General features: G+C 39.4%; 2 protein-coding genes across 5 annotated transcripts in view; one reads left to right on the top strand and one right to left on the bottom strand.

Moving 5' to 3' along the window:
* Positions 1 to 3,081, bottom strand: part of Lrrtm3 (leucine rich repeat transmembrane neuronal 3) — a 176,235-nt gene extending 173,154 nt beyond the window's left edge. Inside the window, exons 1-2 of the mRNA XM_005385968.2 lie at positions 2,526 to 3,081; positions 671 to 2,202 (exon numbers count right to left, since the gene is read on the bottom strand). Of these exons, the coding sequence (XP_005386025.1) occupies positions 671 to 2,202; positions 2,526 to 2,529 (1,536 nt within the window). The 5' untranslated portion in view covers positions 2,530 to 3,081. The remainder of the gene's footprint in view (positions 1 to 670; positions 2,203 to 2,525) is intronic.
* The window catches only part of Ctnna3 (catenin (cadherin-associated protein), alpha 3), a 1,502,556-nt gene that overhangs the window by 642,176 nt on the left and 846,427 nt on the right, over positions 1 to 13,953 (top strand). The window lies entirely within an intron of this gene.

Below are 13,953 nucleotides of genomic sequence, written 5' to 3'. Positions count from 1 at the left end.
TGCAATTGTCCATTTGCAGCTTTTAACCCTTCCACAGTTTTCCCCTGTGCTTGCCTGGTGTCACTCAGCCACCTCCGGAAACTGCCCACTGCGCTGCTTCAGCCCGGCACCATCTTTTGAGAGTTTCCTGCAGTTTTCTTTTAAAACCAGGCATTGTTTTAACAGCTCTGTCCCTAAAATGTTCCTATAATCAAGTCATGTCTGAAAAATCAGTTGAGCTCTGAGTACCTGGGATCATTTATCCTTTTCTTTGATTTACAAATGAACACAGACCATCTAGAGCAGTAAATTGGGTCTAACTGGAAGGCAAACAGCAGCAGATGTGGGAGATTACTTATGGAAGGACTTTTATCTTAAAACAAATGTGGTGTTAATAGAATCAATAAAGGGTCTCACACAATAGGCATTGTGTTAAACCAGAGTTCACACTTCACATTGATTGTGGTGTTTAAATTTCAATGGGCTGATTATGTAAGGGAGGAGAATGACCAGTATTATGAATGCACTCACACGGGCAGGGAATGGCCTCGCCAGCACAGTGAGACTGCGAGGGAGAGGGGAAGAGGGGGCACCGTGTTCCCTTTATCGTCGCCAGAGTTCAATAAAGCACCACTTATTTCCCAGCTTTTAAGAGCGCTTTTTTTTTTTTTTTTATCACAATGGTTCATACCTCACACTCCCTGGAGCCTGACTTGTTATAGGTGCAGGGTCCCGTCCCGTTCAGCAGCATCTCGCTGGTCTCTGTGTTGGTGGGCTTATAATCTACATAGAATTCCTGGGTGCTGGGAGTCATTTGCTTAAGCGACTGCCTTTTCTTTTTCCTGTGCCTTCGCATGAGGGAGCGCTGCTGCAGCTGCTTCATGCTCGCCGGGTACCGCTTCCATGACACATAGATCACGAGCAGGATGACAAGCACGGACAGGAAAAGGGCCACACTCCCCGCGATGATCTTGTGGAAAGAGATGTGCTCCGTGTCGGCGTCCGTCTCTGGGCCAGGCTCTGTAGCTCCCACGGTGGGGGGAACAGGGGGCTTGCTCTCATGCTTGGGCCTGGGGAGCTTGGGCTTAAACGTTGGTTTTGGGAGAGCCCTGGCCAGATCAAACCTCTCCGTGGTACTTTTGCCACAGATGCTGTAGTTCTTCACTGCATCGATCACATTGACTCCTTGCAGCTCTTTGGGACTGGCACAGATAATTGTATTCTCCCTCAGACCCTTAAAACTTTTCAGCCAGTTTACCAGGGAGCAAATATTTCTGCTGCATTCCCATATATTCCCAGCAAGACTGATGTCATTGAGGGATATCCAAGAATCCAAAATCTCTTGACCAATAAATGTGAGCTTGTTGGAATCCAGGTTGAGGCGCTGCAGATTTGGGACGCACTGGAAAACACTGGGTCCACTGAAAGCTTCGATCTCATTGCCTGACAGATCAAGCCTTTGTAATGAGCTCCAGGTCCACGACATGGTCTGTCCTATGACACTGATTTTATTCCATTGCAAGTAAAGGTTCTGAAGGCTCACCAACCTTGGGAAAAGGGCCAGGTTGAGCTTGGAAAATTGGTTGTGCTCCAGGTGAAGTTCTTTGAGTCTGATCATGCCAGCAAAGACGTTCCTGGCTAAGCTTCGGATCCTGTTGTATCCCAGGTCCAAAAGTTCCAGGTTGCGGCAGTCTTGGAATATTCGCACAGGGATGGTTCTGAGAGAGTTGGACCGTAAGTGCAGACTGAGCAGCTTCCGCAAGCCCCGAAACTGCTCAGATCCCAGGGAATGCAGCTGGTTATAGGACAGATCCAAGTTCCTCAGATTGGTCACAGGTCTGAAGGTATTGTTCAGAAAATAGGAGATCCTGTTGGAGCTCAGAATCAATTCTTTGAGTCTGCGTATCCCATTAAAAGCATTCTCGTCAATATTGCTGATGTGGTTATGGTCAAGGTAGAGCCAGGTGAGCTGGTTGAGCCCTTTAAATTGATTATACTTAAGTTTTTGAAGGCTGTTATAGCGGAGGGACAAACCTAAGCAACCAGCAGATATACTTGAGGGTATCTCTTGTAATTTCTGAGATTCACAATATACCATTTTGCCTTCACACCTACAGCCCTTAGGGCATCCTCGTTCGGCAGAAGAAAGCATTGTCAGTAACACAGTGGGGGCTATAACCAGTGCTACAGCTGATCCGCTCAGTAGCCTAATTACATTGAAACCTGGAAATGAAAACAACTCAGAAAAGTTACCCCAAAACAGAAGGCATTTTCATCAAGCAAAAATAGGCATACACGTTCATTTTTAGAAACTTAAATATAGATAACAACGTTTAACATCAAATGTGATCTCTTTGAAATTTATGGAGATGGTCTTTAGTTTTTTTTTTAATTGTTAAACAAGGAAACCTGTCTACTAAGCGACTGAATTTACAGCCTTAGAGCAGAACAAGGTAATCTCTAAAATAATGAAGGTAGAATTATTACATAGACTAGAAGATTTTTGATTTTTTTAAGAAGGAAAGAAGAAAAATGACAAAACATACCCATCCTTTGTATTGTTCAAAGGTCGTCTTTAGGTCTTTCGCTCTGGCTTAGGGGCCACTTGCATGACAGCCCTTGTCAGCTGCACCGTAGTGAGTCAGGGCTCGCTGACACCCAGGAAGAAAAATTGGACCCCTTGGGAGATGGACCGATTTTGGAACATTATTCTTTACCAGCCACGCAGAACACTCCAAGAACAAATAAATCCCAATACCGCAATCGCAGCAAAACATCGAAATCTTCCTAGGTGATAGGGTCTTCATGGATATTACGTTTTTGCATCTTTACAGGTTTTTTTTTTTTTTTTTTCTGAGGAAGGGGGTTACAAAAACTGGTCTTTACAATCTCTTCTTATCAGAATGCATGATGTATTCCTTCAGGCAGCGTGGGCTACCTGAGCCGCCACATCTGTACTCCATACCCGGCGGCTCCCGCGGCGAGCACCCAGTTCAGCCACAGCCGCGGCGGAGCCCGGAGGGCAGGGAGCCTCTCAGCGCGCACACGCTCGCTCACTTCTGCAGACTGTCATTCTGAAAGCTGCCCGGGCTGCTGCTTTGGTTTCAGTGAATGCAGTCTTATGTAAAGCTGCCCCCAGTGGTGAAGAACATTATGGGCATGTGCAGAAATGCCTCTCTTTTATCTTGCAAATGAACAGGCTCTCTGCTGGAAAATGAATGATTCTTTTGGGGAGCTCAATAGGAACTGAATGGTCACCGTAATCAATAAGTGGCGACGTTTTCTGTGATTTTCAGGTCTTGTTTCACAGTCTGGCGATGTCTACATTGTCCGCGTCCACTTAATTGCTGATCATGAGCGCTGCCCAGAGTTTTTCTAAAGCTTGACATTAAGTTTGTAGACTGAATGTCAATTTCTCCCAACCTCGGTGTAAGCTTTCAACTGGAATTTATAAAATGAATCACTGAGCTTTTCACAGAGGGGCACTGACTGCGTGCCGCTTTGCCCTCTTGGAGTCACAGTAATTACATAACGCAAGGTGCCTCAGCACGATGGAACACATACTTTCTGACTAATAACATGTGAACCAGTGGGCCCAATAGGCTTTCTGGTTTTCTCACCGGGTATGTAATTGGTTTGACGGCTTATTGTTTGGGTCACTTTTTTTATTAGAAGAGAAATAAGCCGTTTTTAGTGCTAGTATGAGTCAAGAGGTCATTTGGCTCAGAGTTCATTGATGCCACTGCTATTTATTACACTATAATATTTACCGAGTGCTTCCTAAGTGCTTGGAGTGGCCCTTCCTGATTTATTTTTAAGCACTGTTATGATGTAGGTCCCACTATAACTTCAATGTGAAAGTCGAAGAAAGGGACTTCAAGAGGTCACTTGTCCAAGGCCACACTGCAAGAAAGCGGTAGAACTGGGATTCAGAACCAAGTAAGAGCTTTATTCTTGACTTACTAACCAGGTAATCCTGTTCAACAGCACTGCTATCTTCATTTTAAAAAGGAAATCCAGTGAAAATAAGCTTAAGGGACTTGACGCTGTAATCCACTATTTCTTGTCCTCTAGAAGGAACGGTAGAAATTTCTTTGGTGTAAAGCTCCTAAAGAAATATCATAAAACTAAGGAGAAACAGGTTAGTCTTTTGATTAAGAACAAGGATTTTGGTGCTAAGATTCTAATTTTGGCTATAATTTACTGGCAATGTAACCTTTAACAAGTTGTTTATCCCCTCTATGTATCAATTTTTCTCTTCTGCAAAATGGCCATGATAAAAAATACCTCAGAGACATGTTTTGAGAATTAAGTCATTGTAATATCTGTGCTTAGAATATTGTATAGCATATGGAAAGGTTGTGTTAACTATTTGAAAAATATCAGTCTTCTGGTATTTCCTAGTAATGCATGTTGTTTACTTTTGAATGTTAAATACATGGACAGTTATTAACTCACAAGAACCTGTTTTGGTGAATATTATTTGCATTGTACATTATGAATTTCTGAGGTTCATTCACTAGGTCTCTTTTATGAGAAAATTTCCTACACTATAGCTCCATCATTTTGCAGTTATCTTTAAAATGAATCATTTGATTCTATATATCATAAATAATAATATTTAAACTTTCCTACTGCAAAACAGCACATGGTAACATCTATCTGATAGAGATAGGCATTTGGTTACAAATAAATGCCATTCTTTAAAAAATGTACTTTATTTATATTGGATGATCTGGCTGAAAGCCAAGTTGGAAGCACTTTCATATTCTCCAAAGATGAGAAGCTTGGTAAATTTAGTTGCGATAATCCAACAGTGTTCTACAGATACGGAACAGGGTTCTACAGATACAGGTCAATGAAAATCGCCAATTCCTCAGGTGGTATGCTACTAATAGGACAACAGTTCCTCTCAAGTTAACAATGTTGGAAGTGCACCAAAAACATACAAAGAACTTGTTAAAAACATAGATTTCCTAATCAGTCTGGTGCTTTACCAAGATTTTGAAGGATAGGTAAGTTTAAGGAACTTCTTGCATGCCGGGCATGGTGGCACACTCCTATAATCTCAGCACTTGGGAGCCTGAGGCAGGACAAACACCAAAAATCTGAGTCTAGCCTGGGCTGCTACATAGTAAATTCAAGGCCAGCCTGAACTACATATGAGAACCTGTCTAAAAACAAGACAAGACAAAACAGAACACCCAAAAAAATTCATTGCAAAGGAATGATTAAAAGCTTTTCCCAATGGGAAGAGAGGGCGTACACAGTTACCCTGAGATATAAATGCAGTGAAGTCAAATCCATGTTTTTCTACTTGTAGTACTTGACACATTAATGTATTTATTACATAAATATATTTTTATGGGGGTCACAAATGTAAGAGATGTAGTACAAGCTGATTATGTAGTGTTAACGTTTTCTACATGTGACTGAGCCCTGCAGATTTCCTCCACCAGTGAGATTCAAAACAATTTTGGAAAATATTCTTAAGGATGTATGTGAAAAGGAAGAAACCAGAAAGTGGTAAAACATGCAAGATTAGGAGATGATCTTCACTACTTATGAAGACGGCATGGCTTGTCTTTGGAATTAAACCACAAATCTCATGAGAACAGTAGATGTACTTTTAAATATTCTCTCTGGCATAGTGCAGAAGGTCAGCATTGAGCTTTTAACATCAACATCCCAAATGGTCCTCCACAGCTTCTGTCTATCACAAAGGACAACAGGAAATCAGGTTCATAACTTCTCTCTCATAGTGTGATTGTTGAAGGGCCCAGGTTTCCCTTTTCTTTGCTTCTCCTTGGGAAGTAGCCCTTGGGATGTGTGTCTGGTCTGACAGCTGCAGAGGGCACTTCAGGGTGCCTGGAAGACCCAGGACTCTGTACTGACGGCCTGCTGTGCCTTTCTCCCTGTGATAGTACAGAGGGGCCCCTGAAAACGCAATTTCCTCCCTGTATTAGTGACTTCTTGTCCCAGGGACAAAATACTTGACATCCATAGCTTAAAGGAGAAGTTTATTTTAGCTCATGGTTTCAGTCCCTGGTCGGCTGGCCCAAGGCAGAAGCAGCCCGGTGGAAGGGCCTGGCGGAGGAGGAGAGCTGCTCAGCTCAGGGCCGCCAGGAAGCAGGCTGAGAGCAGAGGCGCCTGAGATCCAGGGTCCCACCACCCACCAGGCCCTGCCTCCCACACTGCTGAGTGTAGCACCCCATCCAGTCACCTTCCACACACGTGAGGTGGGGGGCGACTTAGATTGAAACCATAATACTAACTGCCATTCCCGGGACAAGGCTTGGATTATTTACGGCGAATAATATTACCTTATTGCACACGTTGTGCTTAGTTTTCCCACGTCACGTAGGTACCTTGGATCCTGATCTTGTCTTTCCCCCTCGTTCTGACTTCACACTTGGCCTTTGGCTCTTATAATTGACAACACCTCTTAGCACTGACTGTTGATGGCTTGCAACAGTAGTCAGCAGCCGTTCTTGAATTTGGTTGGCCTCTAATCCTGTGTGCCCTCTACTTTGGGGCAAGTTCTTAAACTGGCAGCACCATTCTGTTTGTCTTTGTTTGAAGTAATAAGATTATTCCTGAGCTACTGGAGTTTGAAACCCAGGAGTAGAATAACACGATGCGAAGTCATAGTGCACACTTATGGCTGCAGAAATTACCCCAAAGGCCTGGAGTAGTCACTCAAAAGAGAAAAAAATGTTCTAAGAGATTTTAATAATTTCTGGTATACTTTTGCAAGTTTATTCCCCTTTTGCTTGTTGACTATAGCAAGCTGGTTATTTCCGACTTGCTTTCAGCAGAAGCAAATTATACATTATATATTTAGCAACGTCTTTTGCGCTTAACACCACATGCAAAACTAACCATAAACTACCTGACAAGTTAATTTCCCCAATGAATCTAGGACCTAAATGATTTATACACTATTAAAACATACTGTGATCTATTGGAACACTTGTTTTATTGCATTTATAGTACTTCAAAAACTAAACATATTTTATTTAAATTGGATAAATAAATCAAATCTTTGTATATAATGCCAAATTTCAATCCATCCTGAAACCAAATTGCCAAACATATAGTTAGAAAAATCGATTGAAATAGGACGTACTGGTATCTTCAGACTGTCTAGTGTTAGAGATTTCATTTATTTAACAAATATATAGTCTAAATTCCCATTATGTATTAGAGACAAATACTCACAGTGGATCTGAATACAAAAAACAAAACAAAAACATCTGCACTGTTATGAAACGTACGTTCTAAAGGAGTAAGTCAGACAACTTAAAAATAAACACACATGGCTTATTAGTAGGTAGTGTGAGCCATGGGAAATAGAAAGATGTAAGGAATATTGGGAGTGTAAGAAATGAAGTGGATGGAATTTTGCATGGGGTGGTTAGGGCCATTAAGGAAGTGGTCTTAAGCAAACCCTGCAAGGAGATGAGCTTGTTAGACTTCAGTGTATATGGAAGGGGAGGAGCAAAGGCAAAGTTGTAAGACAGAAGCACAATGTGTGTTCAGGCAACATCCAGGGGTAGGCCTGTGAGAGCAAGGAGATGAGTACTTAGAGATGAAGTCAGATGGGTCATATTGGGTTATGAAGGGCTTTTTTGTGTCATGGCAAGAATACTGGTTTTTATTCTGAGGAAACGGGGATGCAACTTGAGATTTGTACAGAAATAAGATATAATAAAGTTGTTCATTAAAAGGGTCATTGCTATTTGTTGAATGTTTTTGTCCCATCTACATTTATATTTTGCAACCTTGTGCCCCAATGTGATGGTTTGGAGATAGAATCTTTGTGAGGGATTAGGTCCTGTGCCCGGAGCCCTCAAGATGAGATCTGTGGGCTTTGAAGGAGAAGCAGGGACGTGAACACTTGTCCCTAGCCCCACCCCCCACGCCACCAGCACTTGGCCACAGGCCACAGGAGAGTACAGGAGAAGGCAACTGACTACAGCTTAAAATCAGTCCCTTGCAGACAGAGCATCTGCTGGCACCTTGATTTTGAAGTTTCCAGCCTCTAGAACTGTGAGAAATAAATATTTGTTGTTAAACCACCCAGCATATGGTATTTTCATTGCAGCATCCCAAATCCTCTAAGACAGTCACTCTTGCTGGTTCTGTTGCGGTTGATTCAAAAGGGGCAAGGGTAGCTCCAGGAAAAAGCCTGTTGCATCAGCCAAGGAGAGAGGACTTGGGAGGTGCGGGTGCGGCAGGGAACTTGATGAGAATGAATTCATTTCTGGGTGTATTTTAGATAAAACAGGAGTTTTCTAATGAATTAGCAACAGAAATTAAATACTGCTCCTTGTTCTATAGAATAAACAACTTAAGGGACGGTGAAGCCGTTGACTGCTTCTGTTGATCGAGTTTTGCAAATAGGATCAAAAGTTCAACATACTGAATTGAATCTGATTTGGCTCTCATTTTTACTGAATTTTATGAGTCTTTACATTTTGAAAACATCTTTTTGATATTAGCCCTCAAAGTACTATGATGTTCAAAATATTTTAAAAGTATATCTTGAACAGAAAGTGATAAAATTATTAATAAAGTCAGGTGTTGTACAGTAGCAACATATGTTGCTATTCTGATGGCCCGGATAGGGTTGACATCTTTGCATGTGGTATTGGAAGGCAGTGGAGCCAAAGGGTTTGATTGGAAATGAAACTGAAAAATTACATAATTACTACATATGGGGAAATTTGAAGTAAGCATTCTAGAAAATAAATTTGGTTGAACCAAAATGTCTTCCTAGAGTAACTTAAATAGCAACATATACTGTTTATTGCATATGTCAGCCAATGCTTGGGATTTGAAATTGATTCTATCCAGACTTTCTGAGGTCTCAGTGTGGTCATCTGCAAAATGGAAGTCATAAAATTTGATCTTTTGATCTTTAGGAATATTTCCCATAATTTATATGTAAGTGCATTATAAATAATAACATGCCATAAAATATTTCTCGAATCAGAGTATCTATGAAAAAATTAATTTCCTTTTAAGTCTACCTGGGTCTTCTATATGACCAAGGGTAAATCAAAATGTACTAATATTATTAAAATTTCTCTTTTTAGTAGAATTTTGATATGATGACTGTTTTTAAATAGCATGCATCAATGATATTCTGTGTTCTAACTTGTTGCTTTCATCAACAAGTGGATTTGATGTGGATATAATAAACAGTGTTTGTGACCAAATTATAAAATAGGGTTGTCAGAATGGCATGTAGAATTCCCTGTTTCTGGTTGGTTATAATAATCATGTACATTTCTATGTTTATAATTATATTTTAGTCTTCATCACGGCATTAACACTTCTCTGAAATATCCTTGTTTTCTATCTGTTTGTTTGAAGGGTTCCATTAAAAGCCTGTCTGGTCACACACAGTTATAAGTGAACATCTCTAACTTTGATAAATGCATGAAGAATATTCCAGGTTGTAACATTAAAATGGTATGTCAGTATTTTTCCAGAGAGAGGAAATATCAAATGAATGAATCCTTAGAAGGTTATCTAACTCATCTTGCTCACCTAAAGATACATTTATACAGCAGCATCAATCCATACTCCCAAGTTGCATTGTGTTCCTCATGTCGTATCCTGCAGAGGTGGCCCGAAGCTAAATGTGAGAGCAGGGGAATCGAACAAAGTCCTGAAGTTCAGCCTTCCTGAGAGATTTCTGAATGTGGAAAGACTGCACAACTTCCTGAAAATACTTGCTTTTTCACAGTGGGAATCTAAAGACCTGCACAAATGTGGAGAGAACAGAATGACTCCCAACATTTTGCTAGTTTTGTTTCAAATAACCTCACACCAGTTCCCACATTCATGCAAACATTATTTTTCTATCTAGAGTATTTTGAAAGGAAATCTCTGCACTAGTATGTGTTTGTAAACATTGAGAATGTTTTAAGTAGACCATCTACTATTATTATATGCAATAAAATTAACAATTATTCTTTAAAGTTTTTTTGAATCAGAACCTAAAAGAGCCCATATATTACAATTGATGTTTGTGTCTCTTTTATTTTTTAATGCCACTGATTTTTGAGAAGCACAAGGTCATTTGGACTGCAGCTTGCTTTATGCTGTGCATTTGATTGTTTCTTCATTGCATTATTTAACTTGCAAAGAGTCAGTTTTAATAGCATATATGCTCAGCAAAATTTTATTTGTTAATTGGGCAGGATATCTATCCTAGTCAAATGTATTTGGGGTAGCTATTTACTCTTGCTAATAATTTAAGACTTGAAGAACTTTTGAATGACATGGGTGTTAGAGCTTGAAGGGAAATATGTATTTATGTTTCTACTAATAGGGGATTCATTCATGGGTCAAATGTGAAGTTTAGGAACAAGAATTAATAATAATGTGCCCTGAATCAATGTTGCCTTAACATTCATATTTCCAGAATTTCTGCTCTTCACTTTCTACTGCACTTGTCTTTTTTGCTTACAGCCAGCAAAAGCAATTATTTGATATTCGTCTTTGCTAAAAAAAATTGTGTTAATTTGTCCACTGATATTGAGATGTTCTTTTAACAGTGTTTCAGCAAATTCCTGTCAAGAAAACAGCAATCAAAATTCATTTGTAGTTGTTTATATTGAGAAAAATCAGTTTTCTAGCTTTTCATTTAGAACAAATTCCATGAAGGCACATTTGGCACCTGTGTCACACTGTAAAATTTATATATATATATATATTCCATTTTTTTTCAAATTTCTCACAGTAGAACAAAGGATTTTTAGACTAAAAGCCTCTTAACCAAATTCCTACTTTAATATTTGATCTTTTACTTTGCATAGATGGTGTGGTTGGAATTATAAAATCAATGTTTCTTTAAAATGGTATCATTACAAATATTTTATTATACACATCTCACTATAATCTAATGTAAAAGAATATGTTTAATCATTATGTGTTTTATTTTCAACTGCCTGTGTTAGTATAGCTTAATATTTGACTGCCTGGCAAATATTTCAGCATTAAGAATTAAATTCCCAAAACTTCAGGTGGAAAAATAATAGAAATCCTGATATCTTAATAATAAAGAAGCAAATTTTCAATAGTTAGTCCTATTTTTGTTTCTGAAACAAAATTTTTCAAAAGTTTTAAGCTGCGTGCTTAAAAGATATTAAATGTCTTGGAGACAAGCAACCCTGCATCAGTTTATAATGAGCTTAGTGAGGAAGGAAGCCTATCGGTCATTTTGTCATTCTAAAGCATAACATTGTTTCAGAACTCACTTAAACTGAGCTGAAGAACCCTGTGTATTGTTAATATTTGAAGACTGAGCTGTTCCCTTGAAAAGTTCCTTTAAAATTATGGGCATCTTTTTTCTTTTTCATCCTGGAATTCTCCAGTGTGTAATGTCTGATTGGTTTGGTTCTCTACCCCTGGTTTCTGGTCGCTATTTGGGATCCTTCACCACGTTTTAAATTTTGCCATTTTATTATTCAGAATGTTACCAGATGAACATATTTTCAATAAATAAAGAAAACTAATAAAAAGAGTATGGGGGATGCTTGAGAATTCTGCAGCTAACTGCAGAGCCCTCATGTGGCAAAAGTGTGATTCAAGCAAAAACTGACTTAGTTCCTGGAAGCAAATGCTAGGAGTCCTTCACACACACACACAAAAAAGAAACTTATTCTGATACAGGGTTGAGAATTCTTTTTAGTTCAGTGAATGTGTATTGAGATCTTATACTGTTCTTAAGGGTAGGGCTGTGATAATGAACCAAATACCTACCATCAAGGCACTTGCTTTCTTGCTGATGAGATGGTAGAAATCAACACCGTAGTTACACCAAGATGTCCACCCGTGATAGATACGATGAAGAAAAATAACAAGGATAAAGGTAGGTACAGTTCGATGGCACAGTGAGAAAATCCCTCACTGAGAAGTTGGCAATGGAGAGCAGGCAGACCCTGACTCATATGACTCTTTGCCTGAGAGTTAGTTTTTCCTCAGGGTTTTCATTGGTCACAAACCAAAAAGAAAAAATAAATAATTCTTTCTGTACACTCCACACTTCACACCTGACACCAAGTGTGGTTGTTTTCCCACCTCAATCAATGCTCCAGCTCTCTGGACATTAACTGGGTGCCTTACAGTTCCAGTGTGACCCCAACTGCCTAGAATTCATGGCAACCCCACAGCTGTAGACTCGGTCTCAAAAAATTGACTGCTTTCTCAGATGCCCATTGAAATAAGATACCCCAGGTTACCCAAATTCCTGTCTAACTTTGCAAACTTATTGCACTGCCTTTCTCAGAGTACTTGGAATTTAATAGGTAAGTGAGCAATAAAAAATAGTAAGGGATCACAAACAACTAAATTTTATGCATATAATTTAAAAATCAAGAGAAAAGACTTACATTGAAAGCATTTATTCTTTTTCCACTTTCACTACTTCTTTATCAATTATTATTTTTGGAGGCATCTACTTATACTATTTCTTAATTTTATTGATATTTCAATGTCTGAATACTATGTTCAAATGTATTTTGAACATCATACAATACTGAATATGGTTCATATGTACAATACTGAATAACTGACACCAAGTAGCTGTGTAAGGACTGATACTGCTGGATCAAGTGGTGTACTAGATTATTATGTTTTCATTTTCATTGAACTTTTACATTTTCCCTATTTTCTCTCTTTCTTTTCCTCTTTTACATTTACATAGATTTGTCTGTACCTGGTTCTAGTACTTCTAGTGTTTTAATACATTTATCAAGTGTCTGAGCTTTCCAAACCCTCATATCCAGGTAATCATTTCCCCTCCAGCACTCTATGCATCGGCTCCTGTACCCAATCATAACTGTTGACTTAGTAATTCCCTTTACTATTCTCCACTATGGGGTCCCTATTTTCTGGAGCCCATGTCTTTGTGAGTTTAATTTATGACTCAGCTGGAAACACTTCCATTAACAGAGTCCTAAAAAGAATATATCTAAAATAAAAATTTCATATCTGATTTTTTCAGTTCACCATTACTGTTTTAGTTACTTTTTCTCATTGCTGAGACAAACTACTCAACACCCCAAATTAAGGGAGGAAAGGTTATTGTGGCTCTCAGTTTGTGGAGGTTTTTCAGTTCATAGCTGGCTGGCTCCAAGGCAGGGTGGCATGGCAGAGGGGCATCCCAGAAGAGAAACAGTTCATGGTGGGCAGAAGGCAGTAAAGCAGCAAAGTAGCAAAGAAGCAGTAGCAACAAGCAACAAGCAACAAGCAACAAGCAGCAACACTCTTTTTGTCCCTTATAATCTATCTGGGATCCTGACCCTTAAGGTAGGTAAGATTCACACCCAGGGTGGTGCAGCCTTAATGCTAGCATCCCGCCATGAATCGATCCCAGCATCACATCCTTCATCCCAGCATCATACACCCTAGTTCCAGCCACCTCTGAAAATCTCCACCTATGACAGCATGAGGCTTTGGGGGAACAGCTACATACAAGCCATAACTATTAATGATGGATAGACACTATATGTATAAGTACGCTTTATAAATCATTGTCTTAGTTACTTTTTTTCTTGTTACTGAGACAAAAATACCTGACACACAAAGTTAAAGGGGAGAAAGTTTATTTAGTTCATGGTTTGCAGAAGTTTCAGTCCATAATCAACTGGCTCCAAGGCAGGATAGCAAATAGGCATCACAGAGGAGAAACACTCTATGGTGGGCAGAAGACAGCAAAAGCAAGCAAGCAAGGGAGAAGATAAGCCTCTTTCTGTTCCTTACATTGCATCCAGGCTACCAGGATTACAGAGGTGCCAAACCAGCCAGTGGATTGACTTAGCAATCACCCACCTTTATTTTTTTTTATATTTTTTATTTTAAGGAGTAAAAGAAGGATAACATAATAATAGGAGGGGCTTACCAAATTACAGACCAAGTGGTAGGAAATTATCAATGGTTATTGTTTTACATATTGTT

Source organism: Chinchilla lanigera, unplaced genomic scaffold (assembly GCF_000276665.1).
Source record: "Chinchilla lanigera isolate Chin_1 unplaced genomic scaffold, ChiLan1.0 scaffold00024, whole genome shotgun sequence".
Lineage (NCBI taxonomy): Eukaryota > Metazoa > Chordata > Mammalia > Rodentia > Chinchillidae > Chinchilla > Chinchilla lanigera.
This window is presented reverse-complemented; position numbering and strand designations above follow the sequence as displayed.